We start from the raw sequence: 27,941 nt of genomic DNA, 5'->3' as shown, positions 1-27,941 counted from the left end.
TTTGCATATCATACACAAATCTCATTCTTGCAGGTACTAAATCGGCATTTCTAATTTCATTAGAGAAACCTTCAGGTTCTAATCCCTGTCTCTTCCCATACACTTGTATATTTATTTCCAGTGAGAAATAAATTGGAGATTCGTATTATTATTTCTTTCTATACATCCATTGAATACTGTCTACAAGTACATGCCAAATCAATGCTTTACCAGCATAGCTTCCAACCTTCTCTTCCTTGCCGCGTGTTTTAGTTTCTCCATTGCAACAAGGCCAACTTGCCTAACCCTTTCTCTTGAAAGACCAATCCTGAAGATAAACAATACATCATGTTGTCAAAACAAATGGAATTACAAAATGAAGTGACATTAGAAAGCCTTCTTGTTTTGATATATGCTTTGCCACATGTACATGTGTGTGTGTGTGTGTGTGTGAGAGAGAGAGAGAGAGAGAGAGAGAGAGAGAGAGAGAGAGAGAGAGAGAGAGAGAAGCAAAATGTACATATGAGGAAGGCTTACATTCTTAAAACTCAAGTCTGACCCAGTTAGGGCCAAATCTGTATTGAAACTTGGTTGAGAACTTAATTGAATGTGTGTAGCCTTTATTTCATGTTTTCAAGTACTTGTTAAGTTTCATAGAGTACATAGATTGAATTGAGTAATTAACAAAAGTTATCAAGCACTTGAATGATTTTTCTATTTTTTAAATAATTGAAAGGAGTTGCCATTTAAATTTGACCTGTCTCGATCAAGTCGACTGACTCTTTTTGAGTACCCGATCAAGTTCTTGAAAAATGATTACAAATAGATCTGTAATATAATTTTGTGTTGCAGATAATGATTGTTTACGTATCATAACTACCAAAAACATCCAGCAAGGCTATTGTCCAAGGAAGTTAGCATAATGATCTACTTACTTCCTACTAATGTCCTCCCATGTATGGCATTCTTTATCCAGACCATAGTAAAGGTGTATTATATCGCTTTCCCGTTCACTAAGCGTCGTACCTATAAGTCTGTTCACTTCATCCTGAACAAAATCATTACATAGCTCTGTTACTAATTATAAAGAAGATCAAGAACACATGCAACTCATGATAGAAATCACCGAAAAAACTAAGACTTTTATTAATTGACGGCCAAATGACACTGGTAGGTAACAACTAAGAGGGATAAAAACTGGGAAGACATCCAAATGTATGTGACATTAAATTCCTCGGTCAATATGTTTGCTTTTTTTTTCTTTTGAAAAATTACATTTGTTTTTAATACCCCTTGGAGGGCAGATTTCAGAAATATCAACTTATATAACGGAAAAGGAGCACTTCAATCATTGCGGTGAGCAAAGGATCATTCAAAGGTTCCTGCTTAAATTTCCAGATCTTCATTCAGGGGGTTGATTTTATTTTATTTTACCTTGAGTGACCATTCGTCAACTCCATGCCACGGGTTGTTTTCAAGATTATTATCTGCAATATACTGCAAATAAAAAAAACTTGCATGTTAACGATGTGCAGAATGACAAAGGACTCAACTTCATTCGTCTAAATCTCTACTTTAGAAAACAGAGTTGCTCTACTTACACTATGTAGAGTTTCTCCAGGAAGGCCATTTAGTGTGGGAAAGGCTTCCCTATCAAGTGAAAAAACCTTACTGATTGCCTGCAATTCCGACCCTTTTTAGTACGAAAGGATGGAAGTAGCATCCGCGTTAGAAATAGAAAAAGATGTCATAGTCTCAAATATTGGTACCTCTGTAGCATTCCTAACTTTCTTCTGTGACATATTCAGGATTTCCGCAATTTTCTGAAAATCATAAAATAATAACTTATGTCAACTTCTGGAACTTAAATCAATCCAGCTGCTGGAATTTCGGTCGGGGGGGAGGTATTTCCAGCGGCTGGAATTTTCCACAGGGGAATAATTACTGTGGAATACTAAAATTTGCCCTTTCTGAAAAAAAAATAAAAAATCACACAAAGTGGGCCCATCTTGCTTGCGAGTTGAAGAACTAAGATTAATAGGAGGGAGCATCATCAGCATCAAATACTAAGAGTGATGTTGGGAAAGAGGAAACATTCAAAGTAGCTGATCTTAGAAATACCATTTGACTTACATCTATGGACGGTGTTATTCCTTTCTCTTCCAATCTAATCTTTGCATTCCGGATTAAGCTTAGCCTTTCATGCAAGTGAGTAGGTAACCTTAGTGTTCCGGAATTCTCAACTAATGCTCTTGAAACACCCTGACAAGCAGCAACAGCGAGAAAGCATCAATCAGGGTAAGATTGAAAAATGAAGGCTTGAGGCGTATTACACACATAGTTCTGATGCAACATATTATGAATTTATAGCAATCAATGAATATAGCATCCAGAAGGAAGAAAGGAAAATAGAAGCTTCTTTTACTAAAGATGATCCGTATCTGTCGAAAAACTAGACAGAATGCTTTTGAGCTGAGATAAGAATGTGCTAACGAAGAGCACTTGATGAATCCTGAAGTATTATATGCATAAGATTTTGTATTAACTTAAATTTTTCCACGAATCCCCTAGCAAGATTTTGGTTGTAATTTTATAGCAGTTAAGACACCACCAGACACCAGTAAGCAAGCTATTGGATAAATACTCTAAAAGCCCTGTGAAAAGAAAAAGTACATGCTAGCTGGGGTGAAAGCCACCTATATACAAAATAGACAGACTCTTGAACCATACCTAGACAGAGCTGATGAAAAACAGATTAAGGATATACTTATGGAATTGATCTCACATGCAATTTTTGGCTCAAAAAAGAAGCCACTTACACTATATTGAAACATTTATTTATATTTTTTTAATAGGTCGCTTATTTGAAATTCGAAACACAAGCCTTACACATTAGATGAATAAATAAGGAATTAATGATTCATTCACCTGATCGACTTCAAATCATTTTGGAATGACAACGTGTAACTACATAAAACGTGTAACTCAATCAAGTTTTGGCTCAAAGACTCATGACAAAGCAGTGATAGCTAATAGAATTGCCAAGATTAAATAGAACACACAATTCCATACTGAAACCTCAAATAGTTTAATGGGGGACATAATTTATCAAGCAATTTTAGAATTTCCTTGCCAAATGAACTTCAAAAAACATAGATAGCCAAGGTAAAACCAAGAAAAGCGGCGAATAAGTAATGTGTAACTCCAATGGTGGTGAATAAGTAACAATACTTAAAAGACAACAAAACCAGGATCTAAGTGGTTTGGATTTATGGGAGTGAATATTTCTATCACCAATTCAACAATGCAAATCACCACGAGTATATCAAGAGTTGAAACTTCTGTAGTCTAGACACACCAGTATAAATTGCAAGCTGGGAACAATTACAAGCAATTACGAAAAATATAAACTATAAATTACACTATTAAGACAGATTATACTTTGAAAATTTGAATTTTCCAGCCTCAAACATCACAACTATAAATAATATTCAGCAGTTATTTTTGTCCAATTGCTTAAGAAAAGTTTTTCATTAGTTTAAATATCTTCATGCTCAGGAGTCTTTTTTCTAGGGTGTGGCCTAGAAAATTCTTTCACATCTTCATAAGCAAGGTATTGGCTTGGTTTACTATGATTGACACTCATCTCACCTGACGTATCCACCAATACACATATGTTGAAATTTTGAACCCCTTTGAAGAATCAAATTTCTCTATCCCGCGTAGTAATCCAACCAAACCACCCTACATGCAAAAGAATTGTTTCTAATGAAATTGACCAGAGATACAAAAGTTGGAGAATGGTTCAGTGACACTATAGAAATAAATGAAAGCTAAAAACATAGTCTGGAGATGAGACGAATGGAAATGGAAATCACCTGAACAAGGTCGGCCATTTCAGCCCCCATGTTATCATACTTCTGAGCAATTGACATAACTAGACGAACATTACTCATTGCTAGCTTCTCCCTTGCCAAAGTACATTCAATCAGTTTTGAGTGTAATTCAGCACGGGATATCCTTAAGGAAGATGCAAGCTGTTCATCAGAGGGATCACATCCTAATCGCTTCTTCAATCTGGTATCAACATATATACGAGATGAATAGAACTTCCAGAAAAGATTGGCATGCTTTAGTTTTCAGGACAAGTCCCATAAGAGAAATATGGAAAATAAAACGAACTGGTTAAAGCAGAACGAGAACAATATACTAATGAATCACATCAAAACAAAGAAATGATCTGAAGTTTTTTAAAAGATCTGGTTTCCACATTTGTTGACAAATGTTTTCCCTATTGCGCCATGTGAACAATTTTGTGTCCTTAATTATATTTGGCCTACTTCTCCATTTACACTTGTCTAAATGGAATTAAGAGGTATTTTCCCCATTTAGGTTTTTAGTTAATGTGCTTGGAATTGAATTCTTTCAGGTTTTCACCAAGAAAAAACCCTGTCAAGGTACAAATTAATTTGCAAGATCAATACACTTGATTCATGTAATGTTGAATCACATCAATACAAAGACATGGTCCCCACTTTTTGAATATATCCATTTTCGCGATTTATGTTTTTCCATAAGAAATACAATATTCTGCATACGTAGCTACATATATAGTACCTACTTTTCCATTTACACCTTTTTTGGGGAAAATAAGAAAAGGTTTTTGTGTATATCTAATAGGAGTTGGAGGTGCTTCTGTGCATTTATGTTTTATTTTATGTGCTTGGAAATGAGTTAAAAAGTTTTCACATGGAAAAACGCTGTTGAGGTACATATCACTATGAAAGATCAAGAATTTATAATTAAATGGGTAGTAATAGAACTGCATATAGACATGAAGAATCGTCCTATCTAACAACTTTTGAGACTCATCAATCAATTTCTACTTCTAGGATGTTCTTTGTCACTAAAGATTGTGAGGTATGGGCAATGAATAGAAGATGTTCCAGTTTTGGCAGCACATGTTTATGTTACTGAGATTGGTGCTTTTAACAATCTGTTTCTATAAAATCAAAATTCGACACAAATGAGCCATATTTCTAGAACTTTGAGCTTGCCCATTCATTTTCAGTTGGCTTCATACAATCTGGAAGACAGGGGAGATAGTTACAGGAGTAAGAATGTTTACATGATTATGGGTTTTGTACTAGTAGTATCAAGACTCAACTTAGATATAAATTCCTATGTCTTGAATACACCATAAAACTTCAGATACCTACAAATCTTGAGAGTGTAGACTGCCCAGCAATAGAGAAGGAAAATCAGGGCAAGCACACTACAAATCAAAGTGTTAGATTTTTTTAGTGATTTAAAATTAATAAATCTTTTCCGTTTTATCTTTTCCTATTAATTAGGAAAGTTAAGAGATAATTGGGGAGTGGGAGAGATTTTAGGGGCATAACGTGTGAAACGTTATGCTCCTTTAGTTTTTGTAACAGCTCTCTCAACCCGCTCTCTCTCTATTAAAAAGGAAATGTCCTTTTCTTCCAAAAAAAAAAACTCTCTTCTCCAAAAAACCAAAAACCCCCTACATGTTGTTCTTGATTTCATATCTTAATTTTTTCTTTTATTGAGTTTGCGATACGGGCGATTGACGAGTTCGTGAGATCAATTCCCTGCACGGAAGAGATCTTGAAGGATGGTTGAATCATGGGAGCCAAACGCCAGTGAACCCAGTGCAGATGGGGGCGTTTTGACTCTAAAGAGAGCGTCATTTCCGACGTGCCTCGATCCATTACACAGGCTATTTCTAACCTTTTCTTGATCTATATATTTTAATTATTTTAATTGATTATGGTTATATCTAATATCAAATATTAATAGAAAATTCCTAAATAAATTATTTGACAAAATCTCCAACATAGAGTACTGTATGAGAATGACTCTTTCCAAAAGAACATTTCTTACCTCGATTTGTGCTCATCTAAGGAAAGACCGGCTTTGATTTTCTTTGAAAGATTTATAACTTCAGCATGGGTAAGCAAATCTTCACTTATTATACCCTTCACGTAACCTTTTAAGCGATTCTGTAGCAATTCTGGACTGACAATAAATCCTAGCTGTTTCCTTTTACTTGATGTCATCATGGAAGCATTTTGATTTGGATATTTCTTCCTAGTATTTGTTCTCCGCTCGCGAGCAGAAAACCCTGAACGGATGACTTTTATCTTCCTGTGGCCTTTTCCAGGTGCAACCAGTGTTCCTGTCTGATCAAAAGAAAGGTTCCACTGCTTTTCCAGCATACATTTCTGCAACAAAATGAGAACTTCTAGCGAGGATTCAAGATCAGCATCATCCTTCACTAGGAGCTCAGACCTCTGATGCCATATTTCTTCGGTTGAAGGGGCAGAGGAAGTTTCCACATGTTCTCTAAGAGCCTTTATAGACTGTGATTGGGTATGTCTATTAGGTGGAAAACCAGAGCCAAAATTAGTAGACTTCTTTGCAACGATCATATTCTTTGTTGAAGTTGCCAAAATTTGTGTCGTCGCGTCATGGGCAGGGAAAAGTTTGTCTGTGAGATCAGATGAATAAAATGAAGAACTCAGCAGCCTCTTTCCTGCACTTAGCCCAATAACGGCAGCTGTAGCCATCATATGGCTTTTCACTGGGGCTTATAACCATCACCCTTTCCTAAGAAGCTTGTTGAACAAAAACCAAGTCATCTAAGTTTGAAGATGTAAGAGAATCAGTTGAAACTTAATGAATTGTAGGTTACTTCACGAGCTCTCACAAAGCACTTCAACTGAATACCTGATCATGACAAAGAAAAAGATTATCAGAATGTACCTAGCAATAGGAATGTTATATTTTGCAAATTCATAGTCTAAATCCAAACAAAGAATATTATTGAATTGAAAGTAACTTCTGATAAATTAAATAACGTACTTCCACATCAACCTTGAAGCAAAATGTTGGTAAATGACTGTTAATACTTCTACATCTGATAGGTGGAGTATGTGCCATTGATTGTCAAGAAAAACAGGAAAAAAATACTAACTTATCTTCAATAATATATTAAAAATTCATTTAATCATGCATCGCACTTTGTGCAAAAGATTTACGTGATGATAATCTCTAGTTGCTTCAAAGAAGTCCTAAAAACAGTGGTAAAGCTGAGGACATCACTGTGTGAACAGGGGAAGGACTTGGAGTAATGAGGATATGTTTTGGTAAACCAAATATTCTTTTGTTTCATATAGACCCTGTTTCTCATAAGAATCAGCAATTCCACAAGAGATATATTCTTGATCAGCATTTCCTTACAAACTATGTGATATGGTCTTCTTCTTGTGACCGGCATACCTTCACAACTGAAATATCTTGAAAGATTCTACATCAGAATGCCGATCCATTCTGATCCCTACAGGTGAAGTTTTAAATGTAGAGTCCAAATCATGAAAGGGGTGACTCATCAAGTGGCTGTTAGATTAACTTCTGTCCTATGAAGTCTGTTGACCTCAAGAACCACCTCGAATCAGTTTTCATGTTTCTTCCTCATAAGAAAGTCAACACCTGATCTTTGGTATTATCACATTACAGTCTTGATTGGGTCATATATTATACTTGTGAAAGAAGACCAACAACTGGCCACTATAATCTTGCGCAAGCAATTGGTTTTCTAGAGGATCAGAAAGCAAATGACTGTCACCTTAACATTGACACATGTATATGGCCTCAATGGCTTGCCAACTAAGTTAGACCCCCAAGCCCCTGCTTATAAGTATCAGGATGAAAACTAGTCTCCAATTAGAATGTCTAGTGTCACAAGCAGAGGATATGCATCATCAGTTCATCACCAATCAACTATTTCCCAAACGAAAAATGTGTAAATCACAAGGAAGTTGATGGAAAGATTGAAGACCAACTAGAAAGCAAAAAAAAAAAAAAAATGCTCAGAAAAGGACATGTTTCTATGTCTCTGCACAGATTGGTTATGAACTTACTATCAAAGTGAAGAAGATTGTTTATTTTTTGGACCGATGAATGAAAACCTTATTAAGACAGAAATGCAAGAAACATTTACACAACAAGCAGAGATAGCCCCACATACATGGATTCCCTATTCATACCACCCCTAGGGAGACAATCAGCAATCTCATACATGCTTTGGGGGATATGATCGAAGGAAAAGGAGTCAGAAATACATAGTTCAGAAATCTCGTTGATAATTCCAGCTAGTCACCACTGCACTCCCTCTACACTATCAGTTTCCCCCCTAACCTATCAGCAAGCGGGCATACGCCAATAAGGAGATACTGTACCTCTGCCTCAAATGAAGGAGATTGGTGAGACTCCAGACATGTTTATGTTTTATTACATGCAGTGTCATTTTCTGCTTCATTATTTGTGTTGTTAAGATTAATTTAAGTTTTCTTGAACTTTTAGTATCCATGCTTCAAATAAACTCTGACTTTAGAGTTAGAGTAAATGAGTACTTGATTTGAGATTGCTATCCAGTCTATCAAGTAATGCATCCAATTCCAACATGCTATGCCTCCAAGAGCAACAATGCATTGTCATAAACCTACTGTCTGTGACCTGTTAGATCCAGGAATCAGATAACATGCATTAAAGCAGTAAAAAAATGACCGACCAACATACAATTTGCAAATCCAACTCTTATCTCCATCAATTTACAAAAAGTCAGCCAATTTCACAATCTGGCAGCCTACCATGAGTACTAGTACTACCAAGACCAGATGATTTGATATTGCATATGAGATGTCCACTCTGTTTGAGACCAGCATTGAGTCTGTTGCCCTGTGATGGCCCATCGTATCAACAGTCCCAATGACCCGTTCATACACAATGTTGGACCCAAGGCTGATAAACAGAATGAATCCTATGATGATCGTTAATGTACGGGAGCTCCTTGATAAGGTTAAGCCTCCATTTTGATTATTATTTGGTGTATTTTGTTGGGAGCTCTTTCATAAGGTTAAATCTCTATTTTCATTATTTCTCTCCATTGTTAAACTTTTCACAACATCCCTTATATGCACCATGCTCCCATACACATATGCTCTCGCTTCTTCAGAGTTATATACTCTTCAATGTATTGTAAGGATAAGATGATGGAAGAAATTGAACAGAAAGGTAGTGAAACGAAATCCAGCTGGAAGAAACGATCAATCCAAACGATTCACTTAAAGCCAATCAATTGACAGAAATATAAAAGAACGTGCGCATATGAATTCGAACTAAAATGAAAAAATCCCCTCGAGACAGAAGCCAAAACAGATATTCGATCATTCTACAATCTAGGACTAAGATAAACCAAATTCGAGTCGAAGATACTAAGCGCAACAAATTGAAAACAAAACGAATAAAGAAAGTTCTGAGAAAGAAAAAACAGGATTTGTGCCATTCGGATTGCTCTGAAAACAACAAAATTCCAGCCAAAGCGATCTAATTATATTACCGGCAAACGAAGAAAAGAGATCAAACGTAATCCAGGCTCATGGAGAAAAGGCAAGATCCGGCGGAGTTTTCGAGAAAACAAGTTGCAGAAAAACGAAAAGGAGCTGAGTAGGCTTTAATGGCGTACCTGGAAATGGAAAGGCGTTAGCTGGAGATCACAGTGAAATGAAAACCGAAAACAGTGGGAATCCGAACTTGTAGAAGATTTTTCCTTTTTTCTTTTGTGTGTGTGTATTTATTTATGCGACGGGGCTTTTTTTCCCCGTTACGTTGGTTTTGAAAGATGGATATCGAGCGGAGGGCTGGTATTGGTCGGAAGAGATATTTGAGAAACGTTGAGTGGTGCACAGCCAGCCTTTGCGTCTCCTTAATCTCTCACACACACGGATCGCGTCGCGACGAAATCAGAACCAAAAATGGCAAAACGGATGCGTAACACGTGTGTCAGAAGAGTAACCGCCCTCCGGCCCTTTTGCGTCACACTGCTGGATGCCCGGTCCCACCTACAGTACCACATTTGAATGATCTTAACCGTTTATCTGATACTCATTGCTTTGGATCTTTTCTATCCTAAAGATCACGCCAATTGTGCAATCCTCAACCATTGTTTTTTACCGCCCATGTTAAAGGGTGTTATAAGATGTTAGTATTGTGTGATTTTTCAGCCATTTGAGATCCAAAGCAAGATCTATCAAATGGACGATTCAGATCTATCAAAGTTAGACTTCAATAAGAGGCATTATTATTAGCTATAGAATGACTAGGCAGACATTCCAGGGGGGACATATCTGTGGAATCAAGACCACTGTTTTAAGTGTTTTGTTCAGTTGATTGGGTTCATCTCAATCAACACCCCCGCGCTGCCCCCCCCCCCCCCCCCCCCCCCACCTAAATAGAAAAATAAAACCCCTCTCTTTATTTATAATTATTGTATCAGTTGATTGGGTTCATCTCAATAGTAGGGCCCACAAAATGAAGTCTCTAAATCATCGGGCCCACTTCTCGTGTATTCTCACCCAACACCGTATGACATGAAAGCAAAAAATACTACATGGTTACCTTGTAGAGTCGCGGTGAATTGGAGCTGAAGTAGTCAACATGTGTAATAGCAATGAAGCAGAATCCCCATAGAGTGGCGGTAAGTAGGGTTTGGCCATCAACTAAGGTAGTTTACTGCTGATGAAAGTCATTACCAAAATAGGAGGAGAAGGTGTCATTACCAATACAGAGAAGAGATAAAAGTGCCAAATTCCAAGATTACACCCAAAAAAAAAAAAAATTTACTTTTTTCAAGTTGTTTTTTAGGGACAAAAGTCATATCACATGGGCATACAAACGGAGAGACAAATAAATAGGCTCTTAGTAGTTAGAATCAAAACTTGCATCCAAACACCGTTAGTAGATGACGTGACACCCTAAAACCAACCAAAACATCTAGCAAACTTTATAGGTGAGAGGGAAAAGTAAAAGAATCCTGAAAATATTGTGTGAAATCCACAGCCTGCCGACCCCGATTCCACAGTTTATCCTCTTTGTGTGGCTAAATGATGAGCTTCCACATAAAGACTCGGAGTCGCTTCCACGGATTCTCATCAATTTGTTTCTATTAAATTTTGCCGGCGAGAATGAGAGGCCTTGCCGAACATGTCATTAATTTCCAAGGAATTTTTTCCACATGCCAGGTAAATGCTCTCACCTACAGGAATTAGTAGTTGATGTCAACTACTTTGGGGCAAAGGCTTTGTTGAGTTTAGTTGGGTTGTAGGGAGAGGAAGCACATTACCTAGCAAAGGGTATTTTAAGATCCCAAGGATGGAGGATGCTAGTGTTAGGTGCAATGGTACTCAACTAATGTCCTTAGGTTGATCTGAGCCGTCCACCTTGTAAGCTTCATGGATTGCTCCAATACGACAATCCCAACGTCTATCGATCAAATAGTGGTTTTGATATCGAAGTGGTCCCATTTAGTATACAGTTTGTTTGAAATCCTTTACTACTAAAAAGGAAAATCCCTGAAAAATCGTTTGCTTCTTTCCTGCTATTGCCTTATGTGTCCCACCTTAATATCTGTAAAACTCCCACTTATGTCCTTTTTCACTACTTCTTTTTCGTCATTTCCCCTTCTCATATGCCGTTGAACATGAGTTTAAAAAAAAAGCCAGCTGTCTCTTTTTATGCATTTTTTGGTCCGTAATTGTCATAATTTTTTCAATTTTATTTGCAGTTTTGATCGTAATTGTCATATTTTAGTACCTCCGTTCGGTATTTTCTTCGTAATTTTTTTGCTTTGCTTTTATGCATTTTTTGGTCCGTAATTGTCATAATTTTTTCAATTTTATTTGCAGTTTTGACCGTAATTGTCATATTTTAGTACCTCCGTTCGGTATTTTCTTCGTAATTTTTCTGCTTTGCTTGCATGTTCCCGTAATTTTTCATTTAAAACTTAATACCGGCACACACGATTATTATTTATTGCTTGCTACCTTTGCACAAATCGCACTTCTACCAATCTTTACAGCAAAGGATGGGCGGCAAGCAGAAAAGTACGCTCAGCGAAGGTGGCTAGCAAATCCCTATACAAAAAAAAGGGAAATCTCATCCGCACTACTGTATTTTGATGAGGGCACTCCTCACTTTATTAAAAGTACGGTATGGCCATACGTCAAAAATCCATTTGACCCGTGGGCCGACCCGGCCCTCACGGTGCGGGTGCGGGTCTAAGCCCAATGACCCGTAAAAATTTCCGCGTCACTTTGACTCGGCCCGCTTGACCCGTTTCCCCATGATTTTAGAGGGAATGATGTGATTACGAGAGTTTTTATATATATTGTAAGTCCTTATAGTGAGTATTGTTTTTCAAAAAGTACTGTATGGCTTACATCGTAGGATGATCCAAACCGTACATTTGATGGGCCACAATGTAAGTAGGTTGAGTGCCAAAATTCATTTCCATAGGATAATTACAACCCTCCAATCAATAAATGTTTCCTAAATATGCTGTTCCTCTATAGACTGCAGGGCTACGATCATCGCATGGAAATGTGTTTTTTCGGAACATCCTATTCACGATGTGGCCCATCAATTGGACGGTTTGGATCATCCTATGGTGTAAGTTAAACAGTTCTTTTTTTTCATACGGAGTGTAAGAAATATGTTTTTGGTTTGCAAGCTTTGTCACAAAATTCTTGTTACAATATATATGGTGTAAGCCCATGTAGTGAACTATTTTTTAATAAGCTGGTAGGGGTCCTCACAAAACCTCAACTTACCTATAAAAAATTGGAGTGAATATTTTACGGCCTACACCATAGGATGATCCAAACCATCCATTTGATCATTCCCAAAGGAGGATCGCATCCCTACAATCTATAGATAAATGACATATTTTGGAAACCCCGTAACTGTTGGAATCATCCTATGGAAATGATTTTTGGCATACAACCTATGGTGTAAGTCCGTACAATCAGGTATTTTTCAAAAGAATCGTACGCCCTGTATCATAGGATGATCCAAACCGTCCATTTAATGGGCCACAATATAAATTGATTGTTCCCACAAAATAATGTACATATGATAATTCCATGCCCTTCTTTTAGAAAAACTTCCTACTGTATCCTATTAGCTGGGGGCATTTACGTCATTTTGATGCTAGAAGTTTGTCTGAATGAGAAATGATTTGAGGGTACAATCGTCAATTGCATACGAAAAGTACCACCATTGGTACTTGTCTATGACAATTACGAAAAAAAACTACGAAAAAGAGATATAGACATATGACAATGACGAAAAAACTACGTTATATGACGCATTCGAGACAAGTTACAAAATATTGACGGATGCCGAGCACCTGAAGAGGAACAACAATTATGGAAACCTCTATCGATTGGAGGGCTACGATCAGCCTATGGAAATGATTTTACAAGCACAACCGATTGATGTTGTGTTCCATCACATGGACGATTAGGATCAACGTATAAACCCTCTATAGATCGGAGGGTTAGGATCAACCCATGAAAATTATTTTTAGGGCACAACCTATTTAGGCAGTGACCCATCTAATGGACGGTTTGGATCATCCTATGGTACGGGCCATACCGTACATTTTAATAAAGTGAGGAGTGCGATCATCAAAATATGGTGAGTAGTGCCATTATAAAATATGGCAGTGAGGACATTATCACTATATATAATTTGAAACCATCGCTGTTACTTGGATGTTCCCACACGGGTAGGGTTCAACCCGAATTTGGGTTGGGTTGGGTTAAGATTTTTTGCAAATCGGGTTGGGTTGAGTTGGGAAAAATCAAACCGAATTGAAAATCAGGTTGGGGTGTCGGGCAACCCGACCCGACCCGAAACCCGATTTTGGATTCCATCTGAAGAAGTTCTGTATATGTATTTTTCTTTTTCAACATTGAAATAGTCTCCACAGTCCACAATAGACGGTTTGGATAATCCTATGGTGTGGGCTATACCGTACTTTAATCAAGTGAGGACTGTGATCATCAAAATATAGTATTGCGGATAACATTTCCCTTTGTTAATTATTAGTCCCTGTTTGTTTTGGATTTTGAGAACCGATTGTGAGTTAAAAACTGATTATTGGTGACTCACTATTGGTTCCCAAAATCCAAAACAACTCGGCTTGAGTTGAGGTGGTCAACAATTGGTACCATATCAAATCGGGCCAACCCGACCCAACCCAGCCCGAATTGGAAATCGGGTTGGTTCGGGTTGAGGAAATTTCAAATCGGGTTGGGTTGGATTGAACCCAGCCAGGTTGGACATCGGGTTGGGTCGGGTCGGGTTGGAAAAATGGGTTCCTCGGGTTGGGTCAGGTTGGCCTCAACCCGACCCAACCCGACCCGAGTTACATCCCTAACGATGACGAAAAAACTACTTTTCCTTATTCACTATGTGAGGGTCAAATTACAAAAAGTTTGATATTACGAAAGGCACTTGTTTTTTCCAAACAACGAAAAAAACTGGTCATAAAAGTAATGGAATAGAGTAGGTCAGCCCTTACGAAACAACGAAAGACACTTAGGAACCAAGAGGATTGATCTTCCCTCTAAGAAGATCAATCACGTTAGGCAATGTCTGAAACCATTTATAATCCTACATCCATACGATACCAACAAAAAATAATTATTACTCACCACTTGACATTTTATAAGGAATGTCCTACTCTATTCCATTACTTTTCATGGAGGAGTTAGAAGGACAAAAAAAATGAATTGTCAAAGTGCCCGTTGAATAGAAAATGGATTTCGAAGTTTTTGTACAAACTTCTTGTTTTACCTTAAAATTCACAACCATCTCTACTATTCTGGACAAGTAGATTCAATCCCCTATAGTTGAAAGCTTTGAAGACTATGTGGCTCTCCACCTTGTGATTTGTTTTTTGTATTCGGACCATCTCGTCCCCTTTTTTTGCAATAAAGTTGGCTACCATTTAAAAAAAAATGAATTGCCAAAGTGCTCGTCGAATATAAAATGGATTCCAAAGTCTTTGTACAAACTTCTTGTTAATACGTTGAAATAAACAACGAAAGACACTTTTTTTTCATGAAAAGGTCAAATTACTTTTCCTTATTCACTGTGCTTTTTTTTTTAACCAAACTGATCATAAAAAAACTTTTATCTTTTTACCTTTTCTTTCCACGCAAAATTGTACGTAAAACAAATTTTATGCCCATTTTTAAGGTCTGTAAAACAAATTTTATGCTCATTTTATTTTTACGTCCATTTTAGGGAGCCTGGCTATTAGACATTGCTCTTCTACCACTTCATCAATCAATTGATACGCAACTACACATTTGTGGTACCTCTTGCTTTTCTTTCTGTCTTGCTTTTCAGAAGTTGCCAAGTGGGCTCCACAGCGATTGTTATGTTAGCATAGTATGAATTAAAATTCATATGCAGTATTATCTTGTTTGCTGAGACTCTTAGTCGTGCGTGGCCTTTTTTTTAGTAGTAAGAAGAAAGGAAAAAGAAAGGAAAAATGACCAAATAGAAGGGGTTTCTACTGACTATGACATTTCAAGAGGGGTGTTTTCTAAATCACCAATCAAGAGTGCATATGACTAAAATGCCCTTGACTCTCTTTCTCTCTCTCCCCCTATCAAATCACCTTTTTGAAATGATTACATTTAGAGAAAAACAAATCCCAAAACCCACCTTTTTCCCTCTTCTTCTTCTTCCTCCCACCTACCAAAAAAACATACGTATGAAAAACCCAAAAACCTCCATTTTTGAAACCCAAAAACCTCCATTGTTAGATGCCAAAAGCTCCATTTTATTGCTGAAAACCTCATTTTTAGATGTGAAAGCCTTCCTAACCCTTCATTGCATTGCACAACGCCTCCATTTTCAACAAATATTGGAAAAAAACGTTATTGGATTTGGAAATCTTAAAAATCTTCACTAGAAACCACCATTCCATTGCAGAAAGCTTCCATTTAATGGAAAGGTGTGTATTTTTACCCCTCTCCCATCTATTTCCATTATAAGGCATGTTTATAAACTTGAATGAAAGTTTTCCATGTTAAACTACTGTCTTCCATTGCAGAAAACCTTGAATCATTATTTAATCTTATTTAAATTACTTTAAACACTTTATAATCATTGTTATTTTTCTGTAAACCACTAATTTCTTAAGTTTAACCAGTCTTTCACTACCATAAACCGGTACTGAAGTGGGTGTTTATAAGTGGTTTATATAGCTTCTTTGGTTAAGAATCATCCGTAGTGGTTTATAATCGTAATTAGTGGTTTATTAAGGCTTACCAGTGGTTTAGAGTGTTTATAATTGGTTTATAAGGATTTATAAATGATTTATACAGGGTGAGCAGTAGTTTATAGTGTTTATAAGTGGTTTATATAGGCTTATAAGTGGTTTAGAGTGTTTACAACTGGTTTATATAGGGTAAACAGTGGTTTATATAAGCCTATCAGTGATTTAGAGTGTTTATAAGTGGTTTATGTAGGCTTATCAGTGGTTTAGAGTGTTTATCGTTGGTTTATACAGGGTAAGAAGTAGTTTATAGTGTTTATAAGTGGTTTATATAAGCTTATCAGTGGTTTGGAGTGTTTACAACTGGTTTATATAGGGTAAACAGTGGCTTATATAAGCCTATCAGTGGTTTAGACTGTTTATAAGTGGTTTATGTAGGCTTATCAGTGGTTTAGAGTGTTTATACATGGTTTATACAGGGTATACATGGTTTATACAGGGTAAGAAGTAGTTTATAGTGTTTGTAAGTGGTTTATATAGGTTTATCAGTGGTTTAGAGTTTTTATAACTGGTTTATAGGGTAAACAGTGGTTTATATAAGCCTATCAATGGTTTAGACTGTTTATAAGTGGTTTATGTAGGCTTATCAGTGGTTTAAAGTGTTTATACATGGTTTATACAGGGTAAGAAGTGGTTTATATAGACTTACCAGTGGTTTTAGAGTGGCTTATCAGTGGTTTATAGTGTTTATAAGTGGTTTATATAACCCTATCAGTGGTTTAGAGTGTTTATAAGTGGTTTATATAGACTTACCAGTGGTTTCAGAGTGTTTATAAGTTGTTTATTTAGGATTACCAATGGTTTAGAGTGTTTATAAGTAGTTTATATTGGCTTAATAGTGGTTTATAGAATTTATAAGTGGTTTATATAGGGTAATCAGTGGTTCATATTTCCTTGTCATGACTTAGTAGTGGTCTAGAGTGTTTAAAAGTGGCCAGAATTGTCTTAGTAGTGGTTTATGTTGTTTTATGGAGATTTAGTAGTGGTTGAAGTTGTGCATAATTCTAAAATGGCTGCTTTGTTAATTGGAATGATTTTTTTTCAATTGGTTATTTTGACAATGGTTTAATTTTGTATAAACAGAAGAACGGTAGAACGAAGAGCTTCTTTTATCTTACACGTCGACGGCTTTGTAAAGGATGCGGTATCATTTGAATACATCGGCGGGAAGAAGTTGCCCGTAATTGTTGGTCGAAAAAAAATTGTGAAAAAGTTGGAAGCAATTAGGGGTTTAAACCAAACTTTAGGGCTCTAAACCATACAATTCTAAGAAATTAGGAGTTCAAACAAAACTTTACGACTTTAAACCATATATTTCTAAAAAACATAACCAAACTTTAGGGCTTTAAACCATAGATTTCTAAAAAAAATTAGGGATTTAGTTGCTGATTTTCCAAACTGAAAGAGAGAGAGAGTACCAACCCTAACTTATTGGTTTGAGTCTAAACTGATTTGGGAAAATTATAGAGTTTTCTAAACTGATTTTCCAAAATATACGGTTTTCTCAACTAATTTGGGAAAATATAGGGTTTTCTAAACTAAATTTCTAAACCAAACTTGGAGGTTTAAACCAATAATCTGTGAAAAATTTGGGGAAAATTAGGGGTTTAAACCAAACTTTAAGGCTTTAAACCATAGATTTCTAAAAAAATTAGGGGTTTAAACAACTGAAAGGGAGAGACTACCAACCTGTGAGAGGAGGTTCACTCAGAATAAGAGGATACCAGAGAGAGGTGCACGAACCTGAGGGGCATTGTGACCCTCTAATGGACGGTTGGGATCATCCCATGAGAGAAAGAGGGCATTGTGGCCTTCTAATGGACGGTTGGGATCATCCCATGAGAGAGAGGGGCATTGTGACCCTCTAATAGACGGTTGGGATCATCCCATGAGAGAGAGGGGGGCATTGTGGCCCTTTAATGGACGGTTGGGATCATCCCATGAGAGAGAGGGGGGCATTGGGGCCCTCTAATGGACGGTTGGGATCATCCCACGAGAGAGAGAGAGAGAGAGAGAGAGAGAGGCATTGTGGCCCTCTAATGGACTGCTGGGATCATCCCATGAGAGAGAAAGAGAGAGGAATTGTGGCCCTCTAATAGACGGTTGGGATCATCCCATGAGAGAGAGGGGGCATTGTGGCCCTTTAATGGACGGTTGGGATCATCCCATGAGAGAGAGGGGGGCATTGGGGCCCTCTAATGGACGGTTGGGATCATCCCACGAGAGAGAGAGAGAGAGAGAGAGAGAGAGAGAGAGAGAGAGAGAGAGAGAGAGCCCTCTAATGGACTGTTGGGATCGTCCCATGAGAGAGAAAGAGAGAGGAATTGTGACCCTCTAATTGATGGTTGAGATCATCCCATGAGAGAGAGAGAGGTGACGGTATTTTAAAAATGAGGGTATTTTTGTCCTAAACCCTTGCAAACCAGTCACCATCACTATAGATTGGTTATTTCCAAGTCTCCCCTCTTCATATGTCATAGTCAGTAGAAAGTCCTTTCATTTGGTCATTTTCCCAAAAAGAAAAGGAATGCGATGACAAGGGTACGACTACCGGGCCGTGTATTTCAATTATTTTCGTTCTCTCTCGGGAAAAGAAAAAGCATTTTCGAAACCTTCTCGGAGTTTGTCAGTTTGACCAACTTCTTCAAAAATTCGAAAACCAATGAGCGCTTTTTTTTCCATGTAATGAAGGTGAGACGCAAATCCAAATCGACTCCTCAACTTCTTCCCCGCATCTCTGCAATGCTAATGTTGTGAAAATAGTACTCTCCATGGATTTGTAATTGCGGAGCGTGTGAGCGAAAAGAAAACAAGTGAAAGGGGGAAAAGAAAAATTCCACTATCAGTTGTATCTAATTCCTTTTTAGGTGAACATTTAATTTTCTTTTTCTTATATTTATTTGTTTAAAACAGCTGTAGCAATCTCACAGTAGGAAATGTCGCAGCATATCTGGATCAACTCCAGTTTTCAATTTTATCGTTTTCTATATTTTTCCAGCATGTTCTTCCCGTATACCGGCCGGTACTTATTTCCATTATTCTTATTATTTTTGAAAGTATGTGGATTTCTAGGATTTTCTTTGAGGCATTATTTAAGCGGTTGGCAATCAATCTATATTAAAGGATAATAACGATTGGCATTTTTTGGGTAGATTTTTCAGTAGATGAAGAGAGATGGGATCGAGCAATAGTAAAGACGCCGCACTATCTTCTTCGAATGGAGCTCGGGGGAGGAGATCGAGAGGATCTAGGGTTTTCCAATCCTCTTGTCTTGGTGGATCCTCTGGTACCTCTTCGGACGATGATCCGGTGAGGGTTTCATTTTTTTTTAAAAAATTTATTAAATCTCGATTTTTTGGAGTTTCAGGAAGGTTGGATAGTGTTTATGGTTTTGCTTGATTGTGCTTTTCGATTCGGTTCATGGATCTTGTCTTCCATTGTTCATGATTGTATTAATTTACACTGCATTGAAACTTTGAAAGCTTGCGTTTTTTTTATGAGATTTCCCTGAATATCTTAGTCATCTGCCATAGTTATGTTACTATGTTCTTATAATGTGGCAACATTCTGATTCTTTTTGTCATTTTCCTGTCATATCATTTCATAAATGTGTTCATTCCTCTTTTTAAAATGTCTATATTCTTATAGAATATATGAATTTATATTTATATAGCGTTTGTAATTTTTGTTTCAACAATGTAACACTCTACTAGATTCGAAGCTGCAATTTCGAAATGAAACTTAATCGCCTAGGATATGTTCGACCCAAACTGGCAATGCAATGCAAGCTAAATTTTCTTTTATCCTTTTTAAATGGGCTGTGTGTTATTTGATTTGTTATAAATGTTGATGTTGAACTAGTTACCTCTCTCTACCTATTCATTCCTATTTTGATCATCGTCAAATCCAAACCCGGCTTTATTCTCTTCTGTCTTTACATTGCATTTGGGTTGTCACCCTTTATCCTAGGAGCACTAAAACAAATGAACAGTCTTTTTTGCGTTGATTCGAGTTTTTGTTTGATTGATCATTCTATCTACTGTTTATGGTTTTGTTTAACAAGTAATGCTTATTGACCTTTTGAATTCAACAATCATGTCTATAATTTTAGGGCAGTGATAAATCGACTCCCAAATATCTTAAATCGACCCCCCATGTGTCTTTCTCTCTCTAACCCAGAGGAGAGAGAAAGACACCTGGGGAGTCGATTTAAGATATATGGGAGTCGATTTATCACTCCCCTAATTTTATCTGTAATTATTAATTGGAAGTCCTTGTAGCATACATGTTGATTATTAAGAAACACATGAAAATGGCTAAATTTTCCTCAAGGGATTGAAATCCTACGGCTCTTGCTTCAGGTTTTTGGCCCTCTGGACAAAGAAAATGGGAATTCAGTAAGTGAAATATGTACAGGTCAAATGGAATCAATATCTGGCCCTGTGAAGAGTAACTGTCAAGGAAAGGCTAGAGTTTTGCAGCATAATCAAGTGCCTTCTATCTCTTCTAACACCGAGCTTGATGAACGGTTTCAAGGAAGCGTCACACATAATGACTTTGGTACCGGCAGTTGCTCTACCCAAACTGCAGTTGCTCGATCATTGACCCCTTTGAGCCGCTCCCGTTCGTGCTTTAATTTCATCCCTGAGAGTTTAAGTTTCAGTCTAAGCAGAGCAACCAGCTTGGGGTCATCCGGAGCTTATTCTGTCTTCTCAAGTCTCTTGATTTCTAACCCTGAAGAGGGTTTTCATGCAGGTACAGGATCTGATAGTTCGGATGGAAGAAATGAAACTCGTCGAGTGAGTGACTTCCTTCCTTCCTGTTGTGGTCGTGCTGTATTACCTTGCACTGATTTCTCTCCTCCCCCGCCCCAGTATAGTGATCCTTCATCCGGTGCATTGCCACTGGAACCATCGGCATCTGCTCTTTCAGTTCATTTGCAGAAGGAGGATGTTGTTTCCCCCCAAGAAGTATCCAGCAGCAATTCCGGTACGAGGACTGGGGCTGCTGTAAATAGATATTCTCAGGGGAACTATTCAGAAACAGAGAACATTAAAATTAGACCTTCTGTTAGACGGATTGGAGCTCAGGAAACTGTAGAAGGGAGTGTACAATTTAGCCGAACCTTGAGTGTTGGACGACTTCGTGACAGAGTTCTTTGCAGAAATTCATTATCTGATGGATTATTTGGTCATCTTCAAGAAGACAGGTTGGAAGGAGATACTAGGGTAGGTAATGGCAGTCAGTTCCGGCATAGTGTGACCAGAAGAACATCATCTGATGGGAATACTGAAATGCCGGCTACTTCTTCAAGTAACCATCTCCCTAGTACATCTAGCTCTACAAACAACAGCCAGGATTATGAGGTGGAGACGCCACAACTGAGAGAAGCCAGTAATCATGCTCTTGTAGAGCATAGAACTGCTTTTCTTGAAAGGAGGAGGAGAATAAGATCTCAGGTCGATATAATTTATCTATTCCTTTGCTTGCAAATATTTTCTCTTCTAAGAAGAATGACATCCAGTTGCTCATTGAAATTTAGGCTCGCGCGCTTCAGCGGTTGGGCAGCCGCTTTGAGAATTTGTCAGGTCATGATAGGTCATGTATCTTATCTGGTCAACATCGAACTGGTCGTTGCATGTGCCGAGCAAATAGTCAGGCTGCCAATCCAGATGAGGACACAAGTACAAGTGCTAGCATATCAAGAATTGTTATGTTAGCAGAAGCACTATTTGAGGTGACATGGTGTTTTACTTTACTGCTCATCAATCTCTTTCTTTGATCTTTTGTATTATAGTATCTGAGTTAGTGGAAACTTCTATAACTATTTTTAATTAGGTTCTGAATGAAATTCACCAGCAATCTGTGGTTTTGTCCTCCCAACCTTCGGTGTCTTCTATTGGATCTATCCCTGCGCCAAAGGAGGTTGTAGAATGCATGCCTGTGAAGATATACTCAAAGCCACGGAAACATCAGAATGAAGAAGTTGCACAGTGAGTGATGTTATTTCCTTTCATCTTTTTAATGTTGCCTCCTCATTTTATTCGACTGTGTCTCTTTGATGGAAGTAACTGAGTATTTTATGCAATTGATCTGTAAGAGGGCATTGTAAATACTTGTGGAGATTATTGGAATACTTAAACTGAATTCTGTTGTCTGCTAATGAAATGTTGCAACATGATGACATATGTAGACCTTCTGACTGAAAAAGCTACAGGGACGAGTTGTATCGTCAAATAATAACTATCCTAAAAAGTTTACTTCATAAAAAAGACAGGTTTTGGTGATTATCTCCAAGGGGTAGTACTATGAACTTCTCTTGATTAGACAAGCACTAACAAACTTCAACCATTTTCAACTTTTAATTGAACCGCTTGGCAAATTTTAGTAAATTCATTTTTGAATTTTGATGGCAGATAATCAGTGATAAATCTAAAAGCAAGTCTGGTTGATGTCTGTAATCAACTTCCATGCATTCTTGGCCCCAAGAGGACTTGCATCGGTGGCTTGCCATCCCCTAATCATCCACTGCCACCAAGTAAACTAGCAACTCTTGAGCAAGGTTATAAATTTCAATTTTTGGATTCTGTTTCGGTCAGCACGGAAACTAAAACATTTCAGTTTTGGTGGAAATCTTATAGAAGCACGAAAACATATGGAAACACATGCAAATGATGAAATTTTAAGATAAAACTTTGGGAAATGCTAGAATAAGCACAAACACATACTTAGAAACCATTACCCGAGCAAGAAATCCATCCAAGTGGCTTAATCTGATCGAACACCTAGTGACATCCGTTGTTGCACATGTCTGGAACAACAAAGTCAATTAAGAAGTCAAATTTAATGAAGCATAAGAAAGTACAATGACTAGTCCCTCTCCAAGACCCCAACTCTATGTCAATACTGGAGTTAAGTCCCCCTCCAAGACCCCAACTCTATGTCAATATCACAGAGAGTTATGAGGTATTATTGTTCCCACGCTAATCTAAGTATCTGATATCCCAAGCGTAAGATATGGTTACTTTGCTGTGGAGTTCAATGATGTTTCCTACCAAATATCATTCTCTACATTAATGAAATGCAATTCATAACATATTTCCATTTTTTAATATAACTCTCTTCATAGTCCTTAATATTTATTTTGTTGTGGTGCCGTCATATTGATTGATATCATGTAGTTATAGATGTGTTTCATTGAGTAAGAATGAAATTGCTTGCTAATATCGCATTGCCATCATGAATTTAATCGAACAAGGGCAGTTGTTCTTGTTAGATGCTAACCTTTTTAAACATCAATATTTCTCTGTTGTATGCTCCCATTGGTTAGCATATAAACTTTACTTTTCATTTTCCTTAGAGATGTTTCTCTCAGTATATTTCCTGTCTCCAGTTTCGCCCACTTCTCTGCTATTATTTATTTATGCTTAAATTGGACGCATGCTTATGATTGAACAAGTCCACTTGCCTTTCTTAATTGTTATTTTCTTTCGTGGTGTTTTGATGGACACAGATGTTATATATGTCTCGTGGAGTATGAGGATGGAGATTGCATGAGAATATTGCCCTGCCATCATGATTTTCATCGAACATGCATAGATAAGTGGCTCAAAGAGATTCACAGGTATAAACTTGGTTTGCTGTAATATTCTTTTGACTATTGAAGTTACCTATTTTAATTTTATGTCCTTACCACCAATTGGCAATTTATCTCTGGGTGCGGTTGGATGCGAGGTGTTGTGTTTTTTATTTTTTATTTTTATGACATAGGGTGTCCCCACCCAGAGTGGGACTAATTCCCTCCGGATGCGCGCAATGACCTGTAAACCACGCGCATCGGGTAAGCCTAGGGGGATTCGAACTCTCGTCTTTGGGGAGCATACCCAAGACTTAAGCCAAAGAGCCACACCTGAACGGGAAGGCATGCATGCATGTATCAAGTCTGGTGTATGTAACGTACAGAAGAACTCCTACCATACTCTGATTGGCACGTGAATCTCTTGTCTTTTATCATTCCTCTCTCTTGGCCTTCTTGTTATACACAATAGAGGTGCCGATAGGTTTGAACTTTATCATGCGAAATTGTTAAGTAAATCTGCAACATATTTCTTATGTGAATATAACATAGCTCTTATAGGTCTTTTATGTCAAGGGCCTTTTCAGTTGAGGCCTTGAATCTCCATGTTTTCACTACCTGTGAGAATAATGGCATCCCCATATACTAAAACCATCACCATGCTTGACTGAGCATGTTTGCTAAACCAGGAGTTAATAAATTTACTTATGTACCTAATATTTTTGAGAAGCTAAGCAAGGAGTTGTTAAATTTACTTATGTACCCAATATTTTTGTGAAGCTGATCTAACTTATCAAGCCATGAAACTGGAACCTATTTCAACTCATAAATTGCCTTCTTAAGTCTTCACCCAAATTGACTTTTGTTTGCGACTTCAAATCCTTGTAGTTGCCCATAAATCCTTTCTTCTTCTGAGAGCCATGAAGAAATACACTCTTTACATCCGTCTAAGGGTACAACCAAATATATTTACTAGAGCAAAAGAATGAATCGCAAAGCAGTGCTTTTGTAGAGCAGAAGAATGAATCTCAGTATAATGCTCTTCTCTACTGGACTGAACATCATCATAGTCAATGCCATGTACCTGATTATACCACTTAGCTACTTACCACATTTGTCTGCATGTCTAGCTATTACTTTGCATGTGCCATTTCTGTAGAGGCCACTCATCTCTTCTTCCATTGCTTCTATCCGCCTGTAAGGAGAAGCTGCCTCAATAAATATCATCAGCTCATTATCTGAGTAAACATGTAAGATGTTGCACCTGCAGTGTCTCTCAAATTTAATCTAATGAAGTTCTTCCTTTGCTCTTGCATTTGGGTACAGCCTCGGGCCCTTGGCTAATTGTGTGACAGAGCTAGTCCATTCTGGCTGCCCATGGTTATGAAAATAAAGGCATTCTTGGATTTGTATACAATTTCTCACATTTTAAACCTTGATTGCAACTGGTTTCAACTCACTACAATATCACCAAAGATACCTCTGATAATTCAATTGGTTTGGGTGCACATAAGATGCTAAAATCAGTTGGTTCAAGGTCTACTGATGATATCAGGAGAGATGATCATGTCAGTCCCACGATCATGTTGGTATTTTTTCCGGTTAATAAATTTCTATGAATTCTCTATTTCCATTATTCAGTGATGTGCTTTAGGAGTACAATCTTCAGTTACTGTCTCTGTTTCTGCACTTCAGTAGGTGACCATAATAGAGGATGGTTATCTACCTGCTCACAGCAATCTGTGGCTATTTTTTTTTGAATTGCCAGTCTGTAGCTATTAGCATAGTTTTAAAACTCCCCTGCGTCATCGTGGATTCCCCCGAGTTGACTCCATTTTTCCCTTGGCCAAGTTCTGCGTTTAGCTGCCGCGTTCCATGTTTTCCTCTACAGAGTCAGTTTGATTCACTCAAGTTATGACCGCGTCAATCAAGTACTCGACCGCACCGTGCCAAGTCGATTAGGATTTTCTTCGACCGCGTTTTGACCCGCATCCACATTTTGAAACACTGGCTATTAGTATGTTGTTGTGCTGGTTCTCTGCCAACAAAATGGAATAAGGTTGGTTGTTCAGGTGCACAGTGTAATGCTCTTTTTTTTCTTTTTTCTTTTTGGATTATCGGAAGGATATAGTATGGCTAGTTCTGGAATATCTGCTTTTTGGAGGGGTTTCTACACCTTTCCAGTCAATAAATTATGTCTCCATTGTGCTATTTGCTTGGGGTATTTCTGTCAGCATAGAATGGCAGGTTTGTAATTCAAGAACTTGAAGTTTTGGCATGTTGGATGTCTTGATGTATAGCTAGATCATATTGTACTGATAGAATACGTACATAGTCCACCTCTGTGTGCATAATTTTATCCCAAAGGGATTTAATCTAGTTTATGCAGGCACTTAGTATATATTGTGATTAATTAACATACCCTTAAAGCCATCTTGGAGCTCGATCATCATAGGAAGAAAACTTAAGTTCAGCTGAAGAACTCTTTTCATTGTGTCAGTCATTAGAGAGGTTTCTGGAAGGGAAATTTTCATTAGGGAGTGGAGTCTAAATCTGTCCTGGCAGCCCGAGAGAGATTAGATATCGGGCGACTATGGTCGGTCCGGGCATTAGAAGAGCCTAAACCTGTGTTGGCAGCTGTAGGGATGGTGGAGTTCTGGCATACAAAATTCATGAAAGAACTTAATACTGAAAAATCTTCATATATTTTACCATTACCCTGGGCAGGATTAATCAGATAGGATCTGTAGAATTTAGAAGTGTCCTTAATAGTCTTTACCAAGCTGCTCAGGTTGGCAGCATTCAGAAGCTCTCTGAGCTGACCCCGAATAAACCCCAAAAGGACACTGGTTTCTGTAAAACTGGTTAGCTCTTAGATTTCTACAAAACTCCCCAAGTTTTACTACTGACTCGGCCATGTTTGCGGGGCTTGGTGATGTGAGTTGATGATCGATTCAATTGAGTTTTTAATGCAAATCTTTATAAAAACAAACCCGCACAATTTTTTTGCCAGAGCTTAAGACCAAAATCAGGGTTGGGTCTTATATCATATCTGAGTGTGTTCAAGGGCGCTTGCTGTTGGTCAAACCTGGAAAATGACTTCTGCATTTTAAGAGCCAAATTTGTGTTGCTGTTGCTGTTGTCGTCATAATCTTTGTTATTGCTATTTCTATCATTATTAGACCGGGATATTGATTAGTGCTCATTCATCATTCTGTCTCTGCAGGGTCTGTCCACTGTGTCGTGGAGACGTTTGCAGGTCTGACTTGGTCTTGTCGGAGAAAGTCAGTTGAATTGAAGCAGATATGCTGGTTGGCTTAACGATGTCTGCACTTGCTGTTCACCAGGGTATTGTGCTTCCTTTCTGTTCCTTGAAGAGTCGGCAACTGCCAGCTTTCTGGTTGCTAGCTTCTGGCAAATCTTCTGCCTGAGGCTTCCTCATTTCATTCCTTTTCTCGTAACAGTGGGTGAGACTGTTATGTATCTTGCTGCACAACAGCTGTGTAGTCTTTTCAGATAGATAACGAGGTTGATTGTTTTTTAGAACAGGGAAAAATTATTAATATGTTCAGCGGAAGGCCATTGGTTATCTGAATCTGTTCGTAATGCTGTTGGTTTTTTGGGTACCTCAAAACAATTCCTCCAGTTCGCATTTTGGTAACACTGGACCAAACCGATGACATCAATCAGTGTTGGGCACTTCATGTTGACTACCGAGGCATGGAGTTTGAATGAAAGCAATAGAGCAGGAAAGGATAGAAAAACTGAAACTTAACTATTTAGTTGCTCAATGCGGCACACCATGTTTGAAATAGCAGATTTCATGGATGTAGATTTCAGTTCACACAATTGCTACAACGTGAATTTGATCTTTTTTGTTTCTTTTTATGAAGTCGTTAGTCTTGAGATAGCAATGGTGGCCAGTTGAAGAACTTCACTTGTTTGAGGCTGGTACATGGTGTCTCTGAGATCACTATGGCTTCCATTGTGAAACTGTTTAAACATGAAATCACTGGACTAGTTGTTTGAGTTGAAGCAGTCACTCACTGGTCTAGGTACTGTGCGATTCGATAACTTGTTGGATTGTATTTGAGTATTACTCGTTTGGGTCTGTGACTCATCATATCAGTTAAATTAAGGCGAAAATTGATGAAACCTTTAGTTTAT

At 37.7% G+C, this 27,941-nt stretch overlaps 2 protein-coding genes across 10 annotated transcripts; one reads left to right on the top strand and one right to left on the bottom strand.

The window, feature by feature from the left end:
• Positions 1-34: 34 nt before the first annotated feature.
• SIGA (sigma factor A) lies at positions 35-9,705 on the bottom strand. The gene is made up of 10 exons (XM_077378677.1): positions 9,530-9,705; positions 5,887-6,732; positions 3,858-4,056; positions 3,631-3,723; positions 2,113-2,241; positions 1,749-1,802; positions 1,581-1,658; positions 1,414-1,476; positions 915-1,027; positions 35-307 (listed from the first exon to the last, which is right to left on the bottom strand). Exons 2-10 carry the CDS (start codon positions 6,573-6,575, stop codon positions 199-201), a joined length of 1,527 nt encoding a protein of 508 aa, XP_077234792.1. The 5' UTR covers positions 6,576-6,732; positions 9,530-9,705; the 3' UTR covers positions 35-198.
• On the top strand, positions 8,027-27,929 carry LOC143876982 (uncharacterized). 9 transcript variants are annotated; one of them, XR_013250507.1, is made up of 8 exons: positions 18,748-19,065; positions 19,351-19,507; positions 20,560-21,657; positions 21,741-21,935; positions 22,037-22,191; positions 23,712-23,822; positions 27,001-27,122; positions 27,324-27,929. XR_013250507.1 is itself a non-coding variant. In XM_077378676.1 (8 exons), exons 2-8 carry the CDS (start codon positions 19,373-19,375, stop codon positions 27,065-27,067), a joined length of 1,686 nt encoding a protein of 561 aa, XP_077234791.1. In that variant the 5' UTR covers positions 18,748-19,065; positions 19,351-19,372; the 3' UTR covers positions 27,068-27,929. The 9 variants fall into 9 exon arrangements, 8 of the variants coding, with proteins under 8 accessions (XP_077234786.1, XP_077234787.1, XP_077234789.1 ...); XM_077378676.1 differs by having other exon boundaries at positions 20,560-20,997; positions 21,073-21,657; positions 27,001-27,929; XM_077378671.1 differs by lacking the exon at positions 18,748-19,065 and adding an exon at positions 8,027-8,267 and having other exon boundaries at positions 27,001-27,929.
• Positions 27,930-27,941: the final 12 nt, after the last annotated feature.

Source organism: Tasmannia lanceolata, unplaced genomic scaffold (assembly GCF_043159265.1).
Source record: "Tasmannia lanceolata isolate RefF3 unplaced genomic scaffold, GAP_Taslan_0.1 ptg000005l, whole genome shotgun sequence".
NCBI classification, from domain to species: Eukaryota; Viridiplantae; Streptophyta; class Magnoliopsida; order Canellales; family Winteraceae; genus Tasmannia; species Tasmannia lanceolata.
This window is presented reverse-complemented; position numbering and strand designations above follow the sequence as displayed.

Bases quoted from the DNA above. Each gene is read 5' to 3' on its own strand.
- SIGA (XM_077378677.1), bottom strand. From the start codon at position 6,575: ATGATGGCTACAGCTGCCGTTATTGGGCTAAGTGCAGGAAAGAGGCTG. The intron at 1,477-1,580 runs GTAAGTAGAGCA...TTTTATTTGCAG, and splicing joins CTGGAGAAACTCTACATAGT to TATATTGCAGATAATAATCT. The intron at 1,028-1,413 runs GTAAAATAAAAT...GATTTTGTTCAG, and splicing joins TTGACGAATGGTCACTCAAG to GATGAAGTGAACAGACTTAT.
- LOC143876982 (XM_077378671.1), top strand. From the start codon at position 19,373: ATGGGATCGAGCAATAGTAAAGACGCCGCACTATCTTCTTCGAATGGA. The intron at 19,508-20,559 runs GTGAGGGTTTCA...CTCTTGCTTCAG, and splicing joins CCTCTTCGGACGATGATCCG to GTTTTTGGCCCTCTGGACAA. The intron at 21,936-22,036 runs GTGACATGGTGT...ATTTTTAATTAG, and splicing joins TAGCAGAAGCACTATTTGAG to GTTCTGAATGAAATTCACCA.